Here is a 19823-nt window from a genome sequence, read left to right as displayed (position 1 = left end):
GTGAAACCTGAGGGAACGTACATGAAAAAAATATGGGGGTGGTGGGGGGAGACTGTATACTGACTTGTAGTCTTGTGTTTAACCTTCTGACCTTTTGAGTTCTCCTTATTGTAGGAGATTCCCACCTTGGAGTTGGATCCTAAAGTAAATCAGCAAAATTTTGTTGTCACAACCTTGAATCTGTCCCCCTTTTTAGTTGAAGGTTACAGCGTGCGTTTGATATTGGAAACAGTATCGGGCTCTACCTGTTGAATGCTGGTGCCTGTCACCTTATGGAATGTGATGGGTTTGTGTTTTGTAATCAGACTCTGTCCCCTGAACTCCACACGCTCTCCTTGTTTAACCCAATAGGCTCCCTGGTGCAATGTAACCTTCACGTGGAAGTTTTCTATTGAGCAGGGAATGAAGTCGCTCGGTCCTGGCGGGGTGGGGGCTGGGCTGGGCGGGGTGGGGGTGGGGGCGGGGCTGGGCTGGGCGGGGTGGGGGCTGGGCTGGGCGGGGTGGGGGCTGGGTGGGGGGCGGAGGGGTGGGGGGGAGGGGGGCTGGGCGAGGTGGGGCGGGGGCTGGGTGAGGTGGGGGTTGGCGGGTTGGGTTGTGCTGCAGGTTTTTCAACCAGGAGACCATTTGGTGGGGATTAGGGGGATCTGAAAGATCATTGGGTTTTAGTCTAGAGCTGGGAATATTGTGTGCTGAGCACCATATTCTTTCACTTAAGTCAGCAAACGCAGAAAGCCATTCCATTAATTTTTACCTTTTGGGTAGTACATTAACCAGGTTTTCTGTTATCCTCCCTCACGCCTTCTCCTCCTTCCCAGAAACATGATAGGGTCCCCCTTGTCCTCACTTATCACCCCACCAGCCTCCGCAATCAAAGGATCATCCTCTGCCATTTCCGCCAACTCCAGCATGATGCCACCACCAAACACATCTTCCCTTCACTCCCCCTGACGGCATTCCGTAGGGATCGTTCCCTCCGGGACACCCTGGTCCACTCCTCCATCACCCCCTACTCCTCAACCCCCACTTATGGCACCTCCCCATGCCCACGCAGAAGATGCAACACCTGCCCCTTCACTTCCTCTCTCCTCACCGTCCAAGGGCCCAAACACTCCTTTCAAGTGAAGCAGCATTTCACTTGCATTTCCCCTAACTTAGTCTACTGCATTCGTTGCTCCCAATGCGGTCTCCTCTACATTGGAGAGACCAAACGCAAACTGGGCGACCATTTTGCGGAACACCTGCGGTCTGTCTGCAAGAAAGACCCAAACCTCCCCGTCGCTTGCCATTTTAACACTCCACCCTGTTCTCTTGCCCACATGTCTGTCCTTGGCTTGCTGCATTGTTCCAGTGAAGCCCAACGCAAACTGGAGGAACAGCACCTCATCTTCCGACTAGGCACTTTACAGCCTTCCGGGCTGAATATTGAATTCAACAACTTTAGATCTTAAACTCCCCTCCCCCCATCCCCACCCCGTTTCTTTTCCCACCCCCCCTTTTTTTTTTTCAATAATTTATACAGATTCTTCTTTCCCCACCTATTTCCATTATTTTTAAATCCAAAACTAAAACCTTGTTAGTCTTTCCACCCCACCCCCACTAGAGCTGTACTTTGAATATCCTGTCTTGCATTCTTAATTAGCACTTTTCTTAGACAAATCACCACCTTCAACACCTCTTTGACCCTTTTGTCTGTGACATATTTTGATTATCTGCTCCTATCACTGCTTATCTCCACAATCACCCCACCCTCAACGTCTCTCTTTCCCCCCCCCCCCCCCACCAACCTTAAACCAGTTTATATTTCTCCCTTCTCCTAACTATGCTTCAGTTCTGCCGAAGGGCCATGAAGGCTCGAAACGTTAACTGATTTCTTCTCTGCCGATGCTGCCAGACCTGCTGAGTTTTTCCAGGTAATTCTGTTTTTGTTTTGGATTTCCAGCATCCGCAGTAGCTTTTAGCTTTTTGTTTTTATTTCTGTTAACTTGCCTTGCTTCAGCTCGGACAGGAGTGGGAGGAGGGCTCTGGGCACTTCACACTGTTTCTGGTGCTGGGGGGTGTATTACCAACAGTTGGCTCTAATTTGCAGCAAGCACCCCCAGGACGTGTTGGTAGTTACGGGTGGGTGGGGGGGAGGGGGGTCAGGGTCGAGGGACATGGAGTAAAGGTGAATGGATCTAACTGTCTGGCGGAACAGGCTTGAGGGGCAGAATGGCCTCTCTTGTCTTTGCTTCAAGGTGTTGTTACGAGTCCCAGGAACTCAGTACCCGCGAATTGGTTTCTGTAGTCTGACTGTGGACCCAGTTCTGGACTGGAGGCACTCGGCAGGTTGTCAACAACTTATATAGCGCCTTCTAAGGTAGTCGGATGTCCCAAGGTGCTACACAGGGGCATTATAAAAACAAAATATGACACGAGCCACATACTGGAAGATATTGGGTCAGGTGACCAAAAGCTTGGTCAGAGAGGCAGGTTTTAAGGAGTGTCTGGAAGGAGGAATAAAGAGGTGGAGAATATTCCAGAACTTGGGGCCCAGGCAGCTGAGTGTGCAGCCACCAAAAATGGGGCAATTAAAATCAGGGATGCTAAAGAGGCCAGTGTTAAAGGAGCACAGGTACCTCGGAGAGGGCTGGGGTATGGGGCTAACTGCAATGTGAGGCTGAGGGAGATTAGAGAGGGGGAGAGGGAAGGCCATAGACGGATTTGAAAACCAAGAAGAGAATTTTATAATCAAGGTGGTGTTTGACCGGGAGCCAATGCAGCTCAGCAAGTACAGAGGTGAGAGGGGAATGGGGCTTGAGGTGAGTTAACCCACGAATTTTGGAAGATCTTCAGTTTGCAGAGGGTAGAATGTGGGAGATCAGCCAGGAATGCATTCTTGGACCTGCCCGGCCTCAGTCGCTTTCTGAGGGAAGAGGGTTCTGATTTCCAATACCCTTTGTGTGATGAAGTGCTTCCTGAAATTAGCCCTGGGTGGCTTGGCTGTAATTTTGAGGTTATGTCCGCTTGTTCTGGACTTGTCTGTGTACTCTACAGGCTGTTCCCAGGGACACGTATGGATAAATACCAACTGTGGAGGAAGGTCATCAACTCGGTGAAAGACACTCTTTCGTCTGCCCAAATCATCTTGGTCTTCCAGCGCAAAGTGTTGTCCATGACTGAATGTTGCAGACTAGCACATCCCAAAGGCCAGGACTATGTGCTGAGGGACCGACTAAAGCTTGGGGCAAGAGGCGCAAAGGGGGAAAAGGCTATCGTCAAAGACCTTTCAGCCACAGTTCACCGAGGGGCTGGAAACTGGGTAAAACACTTCCGGCTGTTTGACATGTAGGACTGTAAATATCACCTGTGGTTGTAAATGTAATGAGCGACATACAGTATTGGAAGAAACTGACCTGGTTTGCACCTTATGTAACATCAACCTTGGTCATAGAATGTACTTTTGTAAATTTTCTGAATGAAGTATATTTTTGAAAGAATAGATGGACAGTGGGTTTTAATGATACAGATGCCAAGTGCTGACATCCTAGAATCAAGAGTTGAAGGAAAATGGAACAGGGACCTCCTTTTTATTTCCCTTCCTCCTACTTCAACTTGGTTAATGAGGCATTAAGCTTGTGGTAGCACATTGCATATGCAAACATTGGGCCTGTTGGATTTGCTGTGTTCTGTATTAGGGTGGGTTTCGTGACCTGGTGCTGAAAGACGTGTTTGGGGAGTCTGTGCAGGGGAGAAGAAAAAAAACCTGTCATCCCAGGAATGAGCACTGAGCCTATTTACTTATTAACTGATGTGAAACATGTTTCCGTCAAATAACATTGACTCTTTGAATAATGACCTGACTGCTAATCTCTCCACTGACGAGATCTCTGTGAAACAAAGTTCCTCGACCTTAGCTTGAAGATTGACAAACTGACCATTACCTACTTTGAGAATGAATCCACTCTTTCCATGTGACAGCCTTTATTGTGTGGACTGTAAGTGAGGGTGTGACTCAAGCTGATCGGGCTGATGGGGTTGAATGAAACGGATATTCCACATTGCTCTTTTTAAGCTAAGATTTACAGCACAGAAATGGGCCATTTGGCTGAGCTGGATGCCAGTGTTTATGCTCCACCTTGAGCTGCTTCTCACTTTTTACTTAGAAAATTTATAGCACAGAAGGAGGCCATTCGGCCAATTGTGTCTGTGCAGGCCTCTTTGGTCTGTAGCCCTGTAGGTTTTTGCACAAGTGCATATCCAAGTATTTTTTAAACACTAAGGATTCCTGCCTCTGCCACCCTTTCAGACAGTGTAATGTGGAGTCCCAGCTGCTAAATGGTGCATGATGTGAGGGGAGCCTGCTTCCTTCAGCCTCTCATATATTCCTGGATGTACATTTTCAGGGGTCTGAAATGCTCCTGCTCCCTTGAATGTTGTCTCAGGTCTTTTAAAAGAGGTCGGTGGGATTGCTGAAGCTTTTTTTAAGAGGTGTCGTGTTAGTGGGTAAGTGTCTATCAGGTCAGCTGATCATACGGCACTTTGTCTGCTGTAAAAGCGTTTCACTAGACTGGTCAACACACCGGTGGCTGGTTTCATTCCAGAATGCCTTGTGTCAGCTAACAGCAGACACTGGACTCCGTGTGGGGGAGTTGAATCAGCAAGCGAAATCTCCACTTGTGAACTTGTGAACCCCGCTGGGTTAAAACCTGAAATGATGGTTGATGAGAAGCTCTTCCAACCCCAACCCCTTCCTCGGCTTTTCCATTTCCCCCCCCCAATTTTCTTCCCCCAGCCCCTTCTCCCGAAGCCACCATTAGTGATGGGGCACAGCTCCTCAGGCATCCCCTGCACTCGGTATCTGTCTGAAGGCTGGTATGTGAAGTCTAGACCACGTATTGAGTGGTTATTGGCTGGGAGGCAACTGGAGCTGAGTCTATCCTGTCTGGTATCGATAGTTAGACTCGCTGGACAGTGATCGCATGTGGTGAACCTGACTGCCCTCTGCTTTCTGCACTTCTGTAGGCAGGAGGGAGGCTGTCAAACCAGCTCTAAGAAAGGGAAAGGCCTCACATTCTTGCATGATCTCAATGTCCGAAAGCACTTTACAGCCAATGAAGTACTTGAGGTGCAGTCACTGTTGTAATGTAGGGAGTATGGTGGCCATTTTGTGCACAGCAAGCTCCATATACGGTACTATGATGATGACCAAATCATCTGTTTTTCATCATGTTGATTTGAGGGGTAAATATTGGCCAGGACATAATGGTGACCTCTTCTGCTCTTCCTTGAAATATTGCCATGTGGGATCTTTGAGAGGGTAGCCAGGAACCTCTGTTTAATGTCTCATCTGATAGATGGAATTTCTGACAGTGCAGCACTCCCTCGGTACTGCACTGGTGGGCCGATCTGGATTATGTGCTCAAATGTCTGGAGTGGGGCTTGAACCCGCAACTTTCAGGCCTGGGGGGCAAGGATGGTGCTCAGAAACACAGCTGGAAACCTCCTGTCCGGATCCGAGTTTTCTCAATGGGATTGTTCAGGAGCTTCCTGGTTTAATCGTAGAATGATGCAGCACAGAAGGACCTATTCGGCCCATCACACTCATTTTGCTTCAGCTCAGTCTCATTCGGCCCACTTGCCCTTCTCTCTTTCCACACAGCCCTGTATGTATTTTGCTTCCAAGCTTTTTTTTAAAAAAATCCAATCCCCTTTTTTGAAAATTACTATTGAATCTGCTTCCGCCACCCTTTCCAGAAGCACATTTCAGATTGAAACAACTCGCTTATTTGCGTCATGCTCTCTTGTGCCCCTCCGTGCTACTCAATAACCAGCTGAGGAATAATGTCTCCCCGACCTTATTTCCCACTGTTGACAAGCCTTCCCTTGTTCATGGTCTGCCTCTTTCAAGTGAGGAAGTTCAGTTTAAAGAGTTAGCTAAGCGGCTGTCTCCTTGCCTGACCTGCTCTGTCTGAGCTCATTAATATTTTGGGTTTGTTCCTTCTTAAGCCAAGTGATGCCATGTGCACCCGCGTCCTTAACCACTGACGGAAACGAGGCTCCGGATAAGACCTGACCCGGCGCTGCCTCGCTGGTCTGCGTTGTACCAACACCATCGCAACTCTTTCAGTCATTTCCAGCCTGACTTCAGGGAGAACTTTCATTCCTATAGCGCCTGTCCTGTTCTCGGAACGCCCCGAAGTGCTTCTCAGCCAATCGAGTGGTTGCTGTTTTTACTTGGGGTGGTGGGGAAACACAGCAGCCAATCTGTGCACAGCAAGCTCCCACAAACAGTACCTCGGGGAAAGTAGAGTTGTGGAGGTCGAGGGTCAGCCATGATTTTATTAAATGGTGAGCGACCTTGAGGAGCTGAATGGTTTACTTCCTACTCCTGTTTCTGATGGTAATGAGCAGATCAGTGATTTTGAATTGTTGGTTGAGGGATAAATATTGTCCAGGACTAATTCCCTCAGCTGTGCTGCATAGCGATCTGGAACTTTTTGTGCGCGTCCACCATTCTCTTTAAGACATGTGATCATCTTAAAGGGACTGCATTGTACTGCAAACAGGCCATGCACAAATTAGACAGGACATCGCCGGGATGTAGGGAAAAGGACTCCCCAGCTGACCTGACCCCAGCACCACCTCCAAATTACTGGTATGAGATTGTTTCAACCCACGTGAATGACCTTGGTTTTTAACCTCTCATCAGAAAGGGGGCACCTCCTACAGCGCAGCACTCCTTCGGGACTGCATGGGAGTGTTGGCCTAGATTGTGTGACCAAATCGCTAGTGGAACTTGAACACCACAACCTCCTGACTCGGAGGTGTGCGTGCGCTACCCACTGAGCCACAACTGACGCAATGGGTATTCTTTTTTTTTTATTAAGTAGTAAATGAAGCTTTTCGGGGGAAATAAGTCTTTGTCTTCAAATCGAATGTGCTCATGGAGAGGAGGAAGCTGAAAGTTGGCAATTGTAGGGCTCATTGTTATTTATTGATTGATTGACTGACTGACTGATTGACTCATTCTTTCCAGAGAACGTGCCAGAAGAGCTGAGGGAGCCGTTTTACACCGACCAGTATGACCAGGAACACATCAAGCCCCCAGTCATCCGTCTGCTGCTTTCCTCGGACATCTACTGCCGGGTCTGTGGTCAGACCCTGCCGCACGATGAGCTTGGCCTGCCTCAGGATAACATGGCCGTCCTCCAGGCTCTGTCGCGGAAAGGACTCCAGGTGAAGGACCAGGAGGTGGCGGTGACTGATGCCGACCTCCGGAAGAAGCCCATCAAAATGGTAAGGTTCAAGTGCGTGGACGTGAGCGGCCAGGTCCATCGGGCTAGAGCGGCAAACTGTGTTCATCTTCCTTGTGGTGCTTTGCAATTCACCATTGTCGTACCTGCGTAGAGGCCCTGGTTATATTTTATTTGAAGGTCTCCACCCTCCTGTGCACAAGCACCACCATCATTGGTTGTCCAAGGCACTGACCCAACTTGAGTTTCCTTGTCTGAGTGGCCAGGGAAATGAGTAGTAATCAGTAGGCCCAGGCTAATGGTCTGGTTTAAATCACACCATGGCAGCTTTAATTAACATTAAAATTGAAAGCTAGCCTCAGTAATGGTGACCATGAATCCCTATCACTGTTGTAAAAACCCAGCTGGCTCACCAATGACCTTTTTAAGGGAAGGAAATCTGCCCTCCTTACCCGGTCTGGCCTACGTGTGACTCCCGACCCTCAGCAGCCTGGTTGACTCTGTTACGTATTGAATGTCTCGTTTGGCTTGCTGTACTTTGCAAGCCGGTGCATTGTGGGATCACAGAATCCATGGATTTTTTTGTTTAGTTCTGTTACTGCAGTAGAATAAAGGAGAGCTGCAGTGCTCAATCACCTCCACGCCTCCAGAAGTATTGTTTTAGTCTTTAAAAAGTTATCCACCGTACCAATATTAAAGTGTAACACTCTTAACTGCCCCCTGAAATGGCCTAGCAAGCCACTCTGTTCAGGAGCAGTTGGGGATGGGTAAACACTGCTGACCTTGCCAGTGATGCCCACATCCCATGAATGAGAGCTTGGTGGTGAACAAAGGCTGTGACAGGCGGGTAACCTACAGTGGGGAAAGGACACTGTTCCCAAGCAAAAATATCTCTCTTTTTCTAACTGTCCATGCCTTTTTTACCCCCCCTCTACCTCTTGATTTCTGCCTTTTTCTGTCTTAACTATTTCTCCATTTGTCTGGCAGCATCGGTGGAGAAGAAAAGAGTTGACGTTTCGGGTCCTCATGACCCTTCAGCAGAACTGAGTAAAGTTAGGAGAGGGGTGAAAAGACCCCTCTCCTAACTTTACTCAGTTCTGCTGAAGGGTCACGAGGACTCGAAACGTCAACTCTTTTCTTCTCCGCCGATGCTGCCAGACCTGCTGAGTTTTTCCAGGTAATTCTGTTTTTGTTTTGGATTTCCAGCATCCGCAGTAGTTTTTTGTTTTTATCTCCATTTGTCTTTCTATGTCTCAATCTTTCTGCTTTTTCTCTCTTCCTATCCAATGGGCTTTCCGATAGTATAGAAATCAGGAGGAGGATTCCCAGCTATATTTCCTCTCTGTCCCTTGGAAATAAGTGCCCAGCGTTGGTCCTGAGAAACACTGCAGTTGGCATGTTTTAATGTACTGGCTGCTATTGTTTTAGTCTCTTGGGAGACCCTGGAGAGTCAATTCTTGCTCCCATTGTTGGAGGGCCGTGCCCCCTCTAGTGTTTAGCAACCAATCTGCAAGTACAACACACATCATGGTGGTGGGGTGGGGATGCTAATGGAGATGGACGGCGCTCTCCTTCCAAGCATCGTGTAGCCAAGCACGTTCCCCTCGTGTTACCTTGAAACTGTGTCAATAGTTGGACCAAAATGCAATCGCTGTGCAACTTCTTATTTCATCCCCTCTCTGATCCTAATCAAAAGTACATGATTTCCAGTTGCTCTGATTCCTTTTGGAGGACTGTAGGTCATGTGACAGTGAGTAGCAGCTGTGTAGACGAAGCTTCCTAGCAGGTGTCCAATGGGATTGTGGATGGTTAATTGTCTGTGGTGATATATATTATTTATAGAAGTTATTTGTTTGGAATAATTTTATTTTTAACGTGTTATATATTGTCGCACTCTGTGGGGTTTGCAGAGGGCTGCAGGCACACTTGCGTTTAAGAGCTTTCAATTTAGGTTAACAAATGATGTGTGTGTTGGGGAAGAGGGAGGTGGTGGTTGGATTGGGGGGACAAGCTTTGTGAGGGGAAGGGGTTCCTGGGCAGGCTAGTGGGATGCATTTGGAGACTGGAGCAATGCAGAGGGCAAACATATCAGGTATATCTCCAGTTTTGTCCTGCTGGGGCAGTAAACTATAACCTGATGGTAGATTATGTTTGGTTGGTCTGCAGTGCCATTGGTGTGGGCGCACAGCTGTGATGGGGCAGCCTTGAGGCCACAGTGCGCAGCGCAGTTTTAGTGTAAGCGCACTTCTTAAAGAGTAGTGCCATCATTGATCCTCGATTGGGAGAACTGTATGAATGTTTAACAGGCATGTTGAGAAGATGTTCAATTAAATCTTAAAGTTTCTGACCGTTTGTGTTGATTTGTGAGGATTAGTGAATCTAATGTGGAGTTCATTTGACTTTTGAAAAAATGTTATTAATTGTGGGATTTGCGAGACTAGGTCAGGCATGTATATAGAATCAAAGCAACCCTAATTTCAGATTGTACTGAAGAAGTAGCGTATTACTTGTGTATAAGGCGATATGTAGTTTCTAGCCAAAGAAATTGGGTCTTAGACGCACCAACAGCCAGTCCCTTTAGCACAGCAGCTCGAACATATATTGTGTGCTAGTTACCTTAGACCACAGCACCTCAGCATAGATACCAGGAGCCTGGAGAAAGCAGCAGGGCCGGACCATCCCATGTGACAGAAAGGAGGGGGGAACGAAAGAGAGCCTTGCACTTGTATGGCGCCCTTCATGACCTCTGACTTCCCAAGGCTCATCGCAGCCAGTGAAATAACTTCCGAAATGTAGTCCGTGTTGCAAAAAGCAGAAGTGAATTTGCACACAGCAAGCTCCCATGAGCAGCAACGTGATGATGGCCAGACAATTTGCTTTTGTGATGTCGATTGGGGTATAAATATCGGCCAGGGCACTGGGGAGAAGCCCCCCCTCTTCGACCTTGAAGTGGTGCCGTGGGAGCTTTTGTGTCCAGCGGAGAGGCCGGGCGGGATGAGGTTTCATGTCTCATCTGAATGTCGGCACCTCCAACAGTGCAGCACCCCCCTCAGCACTGCACTGGGCGTAAGCGGGAGGAGCCAGCGGCTGCTCTTGCCAGCATGAGCTATGTATAATTAACCACATCCTACTGTGCCCCCTCTGTTGGGGGTGCTGTTTTTCAGATAAGACATCAAACCAAGGCCCCTTCTACCCTCCCATTATAAAATACCCCAGCACGATTTTAATGGGTGCGGCTGCTCGGTCAAACAACACCTGAAAACAGATTATCCGGCCATTAACACACTCTTGTTGGTGGGAACCTACTGCTGTGTTTCCTACATTATACTTTGAAAGTACCTCATTGACTGTGAAGTGCTTTGAGACACTTGGTGGTTGGGAAAAGCACTATATAAATGCAAGTCTGTCTATTAACTTTTTTGTGGGGGAGGGCGGGTGTGGTTTGTTAGGGGTGGTGCAGGGTATTTTTGTATTTATTTGGGTTGGGGAATTAAAGATATCTGGCTTTGATAATCCGGCAATTGTTGTTTTCACTGTCGGGACTTTTATTTGCCTCCTGAACTTAAAGTTTGGGTTGAGGTCGATTATAATTTAAAGTTAATGCTGGTTCTGAAGAAGAAACTTTTCCTGGAGTAACTGGAGTTAAAGATTTTCAATTTTGCGCAATAGGTAAAAATTTTATGGGGCTTTAAAATCTGAATTTAAGAGCTGCGAGTCTGTTTTTGGAGCATTACAGCTTTAAGAGGTGCTCAATCAATGGCTGGATCTCCTTGCCAAACTGTGAGGAAAGAATGAAGAGAAAACTATGTGTTGTACAGTCAGCTTTGTGTTATTTGGCTCTCTAATAACTGGAATTTCTGATGTTCCCCCAGTGAGTTGTCATGTTGCCAACTGGAAGCAATTACTAAGTTATCTGGGACCTGCACCTGTACACTGTATTATTTCAAACTTTTTAATTCATGTTTTAATGTCCTGTCGAAGAATTGGTGGGATCCCGTGTACTTGCAAATGAGTTCATGCTGCAAGTATTGTGTTGTGCTGTATTCCATCGGTTAAACCCCCACCACGGCAGATACATTCAGTAAAAACCTGGAATTAAAAGTCTGAAGATGACCATGAAACCATTGCCGATTGTCGCAAAGCAGCAATTAGTGGTTCACTAATGTCCTTCAGATAAGGAAATCTGCCCGCCTCACCCGGCCTGGCCTACATGTGACTCCAGACCCACAACAAAATGTGGTTGACTCTCAACTGCCCTCTGAACAAGGGCAATTAGGGATGGGCAATAAATGTCGGCCTAGCCAGCGACGCCCACACCCCATGAACGAATATATAAAAAAAAAGTGGAACTCTCCATTAATCTGCATTTTTGATTCACCGGTGCTGCCCATCCCCCACGCAAAAGATTTTACTGTTGGCTATTTTTTTTTAGCTTCTGATGGAGAAACTCCTTTGGCTTGTGGGATGAGTTATCTGAAGATCAGGAAATGGAGGTTGTGTTATTTTTGGCACTGGGCTACAGGAGCACAGCCAGGGATGGTGGGGGGCCCATATGGCATATGGCAGGCAGTGTTGCCTGACTGACTCCACCCCCCCACCCCCCTCAGTTACCTTACCCAAAATCAGTTGTGTAAAGTCACAGAATTAAGTTAACCCCCTCATTTTTTTGACTTTTTGATATTGCAATGTTGCTAGAGAAAAGTTGGGGGTGGGGGAGTAAAAGAGAGACTTGCCTTTATATAGTGCCTGTCACGACCTCGCAATGCCCCAAAGCAGTAATTTTGAAGTGTTGTCATGTAATGTAGGAAATGTTTCTTACATTACGTTTCCTATTTGTACACAGCAAGGCCTACGTTGAAGGGTAAATATTAGCCTGAACCCAGACTCCCCTGTTGTTATTGAAAATAGTGCTGTGGGATCTGGTGCACTTCAGCAGGTAGCTGGGGGGGGTCTCGGTTTAATGTCTCCTCTGAAATTTGGCACCTTGGGAGTCCAGCATACTCTCTCCATAATGCACTGGGAGCGTTGAGTGAGATTTTGTGCTGAAGCCTGGTTTATTTTGACTTAGCAGTTAAGATTCCAAGCTCGTTTCCACTCTCGCAATTAACCTCCTATTTTCATCACTTCCCTGATGTGGCCCTCCATCCTCGAGCTGTAAAAATGTGACCTGCTGTCAAATCCCCTTGGGGCTTCTGTCGAGTGACTGACTCTCCGTTTCTTAGCTGGTTGCTAGGGGGCTGCCAGGCTTCACTCGTGAAGTGGGTCCATTCCTCATTGCACATTTTCAAAGGTGTCGCCTATTTCAATGTTGTTTGATGTTGAAAGTAAACACAACTCCCTATGTTTGCTCGCTTTCTCTCTTCTCTTTTCTCCCACTCTGTTGTACTATTAGTGATAGAATTAACCTGCAGATACTTCTTGGGTGGAAATATTAAGTTTATTTACAATATACTCAGCAGGGAGGAACCAAATCTTGGTGATTTGTCTCTTTCTTTCTTAAACGGTCCACATGTTTATGGATGATCCAGCCTTCCACATCCACGTGGTAAGATGGGGGTCCAGTCACCGCACTTATTTCACCCGGTAACCACTTTGGTCCTTCCCCGAAGTTTTTCACGTTTGCCGGCTCTCCCACGGTAAATTTCCTCTCGCGACTGTGCCAACCATGTCTAGTTTTCTGGCTTCCCTGACCATTTTCCACCTTCCCCTCTAAGTTCAGCATTATTAAGCTCAATCTCGTCCTGAGACGGCTTTTCAACAATAACTCCGCAGGTGTGACACCTGTTATTGTGTGAGGTCTAGTCCTGTAATGAGAGAGAAAGTGAGCTAGCTTGGTTGCCAGGAATCGCCAGTTAGCTTTTTCACGCCTACCCTGAATGTTTGAACTGCCCTTTCGGCCAGTCCGTTTGAGGGAGGGTGGGTATGGTGCAGTTTTCACATGAGCCATGCCGTTGAGGCTGATAAACCGTTGAAACTCAGCACTCGTGAATGCCGTGCGGTTATCGAAAACAACTACTTCTGGTAGTCCGTGAATGGCAAAACTCTGATGTAATTTCTCAATTGTAGCGGCTGATGTGGGTGACTTCACCTCATAGACGTCTAACCATTGTGAATGGGCATCGACAATGAGCAGAAACATTGTTCCCAGGAAAGGTCCAACGTAGTCAATGTGTAACCGCACCCAGGGTCTACCCGGCCACTCCCATGGTTGTAACGGAGCTGTCGCTGGCAACTTTTGCAGTTGCTGAGATTGCACACAGTGCTTTACTAAACTCTCTATTTCGCCATCCATCCCAGGCCACCATAGCTGCATGCTATGGTCTTCATTCGGGAAATTCCTGGATGAGCATTGTGTAGTTCAATTAAAAATGGCTCCCTTCCCTTTGGAGGAACTATCACTCGTGCTCCCCACAATAAGGTGTCACCCTGGGTGGTTACCTCGTGTCTGCTGTTGAAGTACGGTTTCATTTCATCAGATACGGTCTCCTTTGACTAACCGTGTAACACTTGTTCTCGTACTTGAGATAGGACTGGGTCCCGACTTGTCCAGTCTCTGACCTATGGAGCACATAGTGGTGAGGAATCTTAAGAAATTTAACAGTAAAACAAGTTCCTGTGGAACTGGGACGTGCTCACCATTTTCTTGTAAAGGCAAATGACTAAGGGCATCGGCATTTGCGATTTGATTGCCAGGCCTATGTACGAAAGTATATTTATTTGCTGCTAGGATTAAAGCCCATCGTAGTATTCTTGCTGAGGTTATGGGTGGTATAGCCTTGACCTCACTAAACGACAATATCCAGGCTTGGGCTGACAAGTGGCAAGTAACATTTGCGCCACACAAGTGCTAGGCAATGACCGTCTCCAACAGGAGAGAATCTAACCATCGCTGCTTGACATTCAATGGCATTACCGTCACCGGATCCTCCACTATCAATATCTTGGGGGGTTACCATTGACCAGAAACTGAACAGGACTAGCCATATAAATATTGTGGTTACAAGAGCAGGTCAGAGGCTGGGAATCCTGCAATGAGTAACTCACCACGTGACTCCCTTCAGAGTCATACTGAAGTCTCAATATTCCGTTAGCTGCTTCAAATTTGCCACGTAGCGTGCAATTGTCTCACCCAGGGCTCTATTTCACAAATTAAACCTGAACCTCTGCATCGTGACTGAGGGCTTGGGTTGAATGTGACCCTTCACGAGGTTCCCCAATTCATAGAAATTTTTCAAACCTGGGGCCATTGGGTGCTGTCAAACTTTGAATCAAACCGTAGGTTTTGCTCCCACAAGTACACGAGGATCGCTTGCCTCTTCTCTTCTCCTGTAATCTTGTTTGCTTGAAATAAATAACGTGAGGCGGTCTGTGTAATGAGACCAAACATCTGTGGCTGGTTCGAGAGAATCAATTCTCCCAAATTGTGGCATTTTGAGAGGGATAACCTTGATTCTAATGGAACTTGCTACTTACAATCACTGGGTGAGGTACAGTGCCGATTTCTTTTTAACTTGATTTCTTCTGCTCAATCCTGTTTTATCCTCATCGCCAGTTTGTTGTAGGATGGCCAAGTTGTACTCTTAGTGATAGGGTTGATCTGCAGACACTTCTTGGGTGGAAACATTAAGTTTATTTACAACATACTCAGCAGCAACTCCAACTCTATCTCTACACTGCTGAGGTAGCCCGTGCTACTCTCCTATTGGCTACAACAGATCATATGATTTATCCTAACAAGTATTATCCTTAAAGGTACATTACATACTAAATAAAACCATAATTACTACATGCTCTCTTATCTCTCCTTTCTCTCACTCTCTGCCACGCTCTTTTCTCTCCCTCTATCCTGCTCTCTCTCTCTTATCTCACTTTCTTTCCCCGCTTGTGCACTTTCTCTCTCTTTCTGGTTCATGCGTGCTCTCTTCCTAATCAGAAATGTCACTCCCAACGCTCCTTGCAGCACTGACCGCCCTGGTTGTGTCTTGTGTGTGGTTGTGCCAAACCCCCCTCAACTTGACTGGCTGGCTGTGTTGGTTGAATCCTCACTGAGACTTTGACTGGCCAACCAGCTGCATACCCGATGGATAGGGTTGCCAACCCTCTGCAATTGTCCTGGAGTTTCCAGGAATTAAATAATCTTGTGGAACATTGCTGTGAACCCAGGAGAAAAATTATAGTGCATTTTTCAACACTTTAATTATAAAATACTGGTGGCGGTGGGGTGGGGAAATGAAGGCTGTTTTGATCACGTAGGGTGGTTGGCTGTCTAACTAGAGTTGGCAGTGCTCACGGAGGTATTACCTTGTTCCAAACATGTTCCTTCTAGTTAGAAGCGCTGTCCTATTGCTGATATCCAGCTACTTTGAGTCACTTATTGTTTAAGTACCTGGATAACTGAAGGAGCTAAAGCTTGCTTACCCTTGTATAACACACACAGCTTATTATTCAGCTCAGAAGAACCTCACAGAAGGGGAGCACATCGGGGGAGTCGATGTGGAGCAAGTTAAGGAGGCCATCGAGGAGTTTAGCTGTGAGACTTTGGAACATAACCAGTGTAGTACCAAGGAATATGGGTTTTTGGAAAGGAAGTTCCAGAATGCATGGGCACAGATGCAAGTGAACTATCTGTGGGGCAGTTGCACACGAGGCCGGAGTTGGCTGGGAGATGAGATGTAGAGGTTGGAACTGCTCAAAGACAGAACACATCCAGAGAAGAGTTTGAATTCTGCACTTTGAAAGATGGGGAACTATTAAAGGTCAGATGTGATTTGAGTGATCAGTGAGTGAAAGTTGAACAGATCACTTTAGTTGCAGTTTGTAACCACTAATGTCTAGTTAGCAAAAAGTAATCCAAGTATCTGAAGTAATCTAATGCAGTAGTCCAAACTTGCACAGCTTGCAGGTCTGTGCAGGGATGATGAGCTCTTCCATTCTGGGCCCCTTTTGAACATTGTTCACCAGGGTTCCATGGCCTCACCAGGTCTGCAGTGGGAACAATGTCACATTAAACAGGACCTGCACGCTCAGCTTGAGTTCCAGATTTCCAAAGTGATTATGTGTATGTTTAAAAATCTCAGCAAACATACATGAGAGGACCCCTCAGGCGGACACTTTAATTAAACCCTTAACAGGGCTGTGCTATTGATGTGATGCTGCTTCCAACTGTAGTAATTATGGTTTTATTTAGTGTGTAATGTACCTTTAAGAATATTACTTGGTAGGAGAGATCACATGACCTGTAGTAACCAATAGGAGAGTAGCTTGGGCTACCTCAGCAATCTGTTTAGAGATGGAGTTAAAAGCACTTGTGTAGTTGCTGCTGAGTATATTGTAAATAAACTTAATGTTTCCACCTAAGAAGTGTCTGCAGATCAACCCTCTCAGTAATCGTACAACTCGGCCGCCCTACAACACCAGCCAACCCCATTCTTTCCTGGAGATGTTCACTCAAGCTCGGATACAGTTCCACTGGTACTTGACCCCCCCACCCCCACCACAGGTCCAGTGTCCTGCTACAGACGGCAGTCCCCTGTAGGCATGAGCCTTGATCAGATGGTCACAGCATGTCCTCTGCCTGCTGTCTGAGCAGTGATGTGAACCTTCTACAGCCCCTCTGGGATCTCTGCACTCCTTCAATGCTGCTCTTTTGCGCATCCCCTATATCCTTCCCCCTGCCATTGGTGCTTGTGCCTTCAGCTACCAATTCTCTCCCTAAACTGATCTGCCTGTCTCTCTCTCTCCCTTTAAGTTAATTCTGAAAATCTACCTCTTTGACCAAGCTTTTGGTCACCTGCCCTAATATCACCTCCTTTGGCTCACTGTCATTTCTTTATTTGCTTATTAGACTCCAGAGTGCCTTGGGACCCTTTAGTGCATTAAAGGTGCAGTCCAAATGCAGGCTGTGTTTGGTAGTGGTGGTTGAAAGGGGAATGTTGGCCAGAGTACTGGTAGAACTTGGCCCTTCCATTTTAACAGGACAATGGGATCCTGTCTGTTAATGATTATTCTTTTTTGGGCCAGGATTGTCAGCCTAGTGCTCCTATTGGCACTTAACTCTGCACAGACCAGGCAGTAAAGCTGCTGGGTATGGCCCAGTCCTGCACCAGGCATTCCCAATGCCCTGGGAGTGAGTTTCTGGGTGAAAGGTTGTGTTTGGGCAGTGAGAAATCATAGCTGAAATCTAGATGCTGCCTGCTCCTGAAATAAATGATTTGTGTCTGTGTGAAGGAAATAGCTATGATGTGGGCTGAAGCCATTGCCTGTCTTCCCAGAATGTATCAAAGGAGCAATGTTGCCCTCTGGTAACCTAAGTTGGCAAAATGTTACTGGCACTGTCTCTCTGGAGTTAAAAATGTCTAATTTCCCTATTCTTGAGTGTTTGACAATACAAAACACTTAGAAAAGATCTAAATAAAACCATGACTTGCGTTGACATAGCACCCTTCACAACCCTTGGATGTCCCAAAGCACTTCGCAGCCAATGAAGTACTTCAGAAGCGTAGCCACTGTTGTAATGCGGCAAACGTGGAAGCCAATTTGAGCACAGCAAGATCCCACTAAATTGATATTGACCAGACAATCTGTTGTGATGTTGATAAATATTGGCCAAGGGACTGGGGAGAACTCCCCTGCTCTGTTTTTGAAATAGTGCCATGGGATCCACCTGAGAGGGCCTGAGTTCAATAGCTCCTCCGAAAGTTGGCATCTCTGGTGGTGCCGCACTCCCTCAGTACTGCTCTGGAGGGTCAGCCTTGATTGGAGAGGGACTTGAGCCCACAACCTAGGGTCTATGTTGGTTAACAATAGTTGCAGCAGCCCATTGGGTTTGATGGTGATGGACATTGGGTGACTGATTCCTTGTTTTACACTATTGGGAAGTGTTAAAATGACCCCCATGAGATGGGGTTCACTGGGGCCAGGATGGGGTTTGGGGGCGGGGGGTGTGGAAGTAAATGCAATTGGTGTATGGGTTGCATCATGCACAAGGAATATGTGCTTTGTGATTCAAATGATTTACTTAGCTGTGTGATTACACATTCTGTCCAGGACAGATGAGCTTGTCTGACAGCTGCTCACAGCAGCTTTTCTCCTTCTTAAGCTTCACAGCAGAAAGACTGGTTTTTACTCAGCATCCTCCCACACACCTTTGCAGGCTGTGAATAATTAAACTCGCTGAGACAGCTCAGCCAGTCGGTGCACAGCAAGACTCCGCAAACAGCAATGTGAGGATGCACGGTTAATTTGTTGCACCAATCGAAGGCTAAATCGAATGGAAAGGCATCAGGTGAACTCCCCTGCTGATGTTGGAACCGTGCCATGTGGGGTCTTTTACATTGACCAGAATAAGTAGGCAGGGCCTCGGTTTAATGTCTCATCTGAAAAGGTGGCACCTCCAACACTGTAGCACTCTCCCAGTGCTGCGCTGAAGAGCCTGTTTAGGTCGGGCCCTGGGTTGGGACAGCTGAGCATTGAAGCCATAGTGAGCTGAATCCCAGCCCTGAAAGTTTGAGCTACGTGGGTGTTAAGGGTTGATCATAATTTCAAAATGCCAGATCTGAATTATCCATGTGATCCTTTGCCCAACTTCTTCCTGCAAAAGGACTCGTAGTAGCTTATCATTTTTATGACTTAGTCCAGGCTATTTCCAGTTCCGAAGTGGGACAAAGGAGGGTTTCCAAACCTACTGTTTAAGATAAGGGCGGTTCCCTTGTAGCTATGTACAAATGTGCTGTTTGCCATTTGGCAAATCTCTCACTTCCCTGACTCTCTGACTCAGTCCCAGAATATTCCCTCAGTGATTCAGGGTCACAGTGAGAATCGGTGCAGCGACCCCATTATAAATGTGAAGAGGAGCAGTTGGAATATTTCCCGTCTCTGCTTATTTGATCCTGCCGTGGTCCTGAGTGAAGGCGATGATTCCTGTTGCTGATGTCTGCTTCTGGCTCGAGAGTTGGGAGGTCATTGCAGGGACCTGATAAAGGCCGACCAACTTCGCCAAGGAATGCTGGTGGTTGTTGAACTGTATTTCAAGTTGGGATTTATGTGGTGTGAATCGAAATAGTTGGGGATCAGTTGGGGATCTTGACCTCTCGATCCATCTAAGTCAACAAGAAGTGAGTCATGCATTTTGTGCAAAATTGATGAGATGCTTGAACACGTGTTAAATTGATTAACATTAAGATAGTTTGGAGATTGTGGGTTGTGTTGTGGTTGGTTTGAAAGGATGAGGGGGCTTAGTGATAAAGAGAGACTTGCGTCTATATAGCACCTTTTATGACCACTGGAAGTCTCAGAGCACTTTGCAGCCAATGTAGTATAGGAAATGTGGCAGCCAGTTTAGGCACAGCAAGCTCCCACAAATAACCATGTGATGATGACCGGGTAATCTGTTTGTGATATTGATGGAGATGTAAAGGTTGAACAGGACACTGGGGAGAGTGGTCCCGCTCCTCTTTAAACTAGTGCCACGGGATCTTCTGCATCTACCGGAGCAGACATTAAACCGAGGCCCGTCCGTCTGACCTGAAAGACGATGCCTCGGACGATGCAGCCGCCCCTCAGGACCTCACTGGAGTATCAGCTTTTGATTTA

General features: G+C 46.9%; 1 protein-coding gene across 2 annotated transcripts in view; it reads left to right on the top strand.

Moving 5' to 3' along the window:
- camsap3 (calmodulin regulated spectrin-associated protein family, member 3) overlaps positions 1-19823 on the top strand; it is a 190793-nt gene that overhangs the window by 46518 nt on the left and 124452 nt on the right. For both annotated transcript variants that reach the window (XM_078531469.1, XM_078531470.1), the window contains exon 2: positions 7016-7275. In XM_078531469.1, coding sequence (XP_078387595.1) covers positions 7016-7275 — 260 coding nt within the window. The remainder of the gene's footprint in view (positions 1-7015; positions 7276-19823) is intronic.

The sequence above is a fragment of the Cetorhinus maximus genome, chromosome 28 (assembly GCF_964194155.1).
Source record: "Cetorhinus maximus chromosome 28, sCetMax3.hap1.1, whole genome shotgun sequence".
NCBI lineage: Eukaryota > Metazoa > Chordata > Chondrichthyes > Lamniformes > Cetorhinidae > Cetorhinus > Cetorhinus maximus.
Note: the sequence above shows the minus strand (reverse complement) of the source record. Positions and strands in the feature narration are given on the sequence as shown.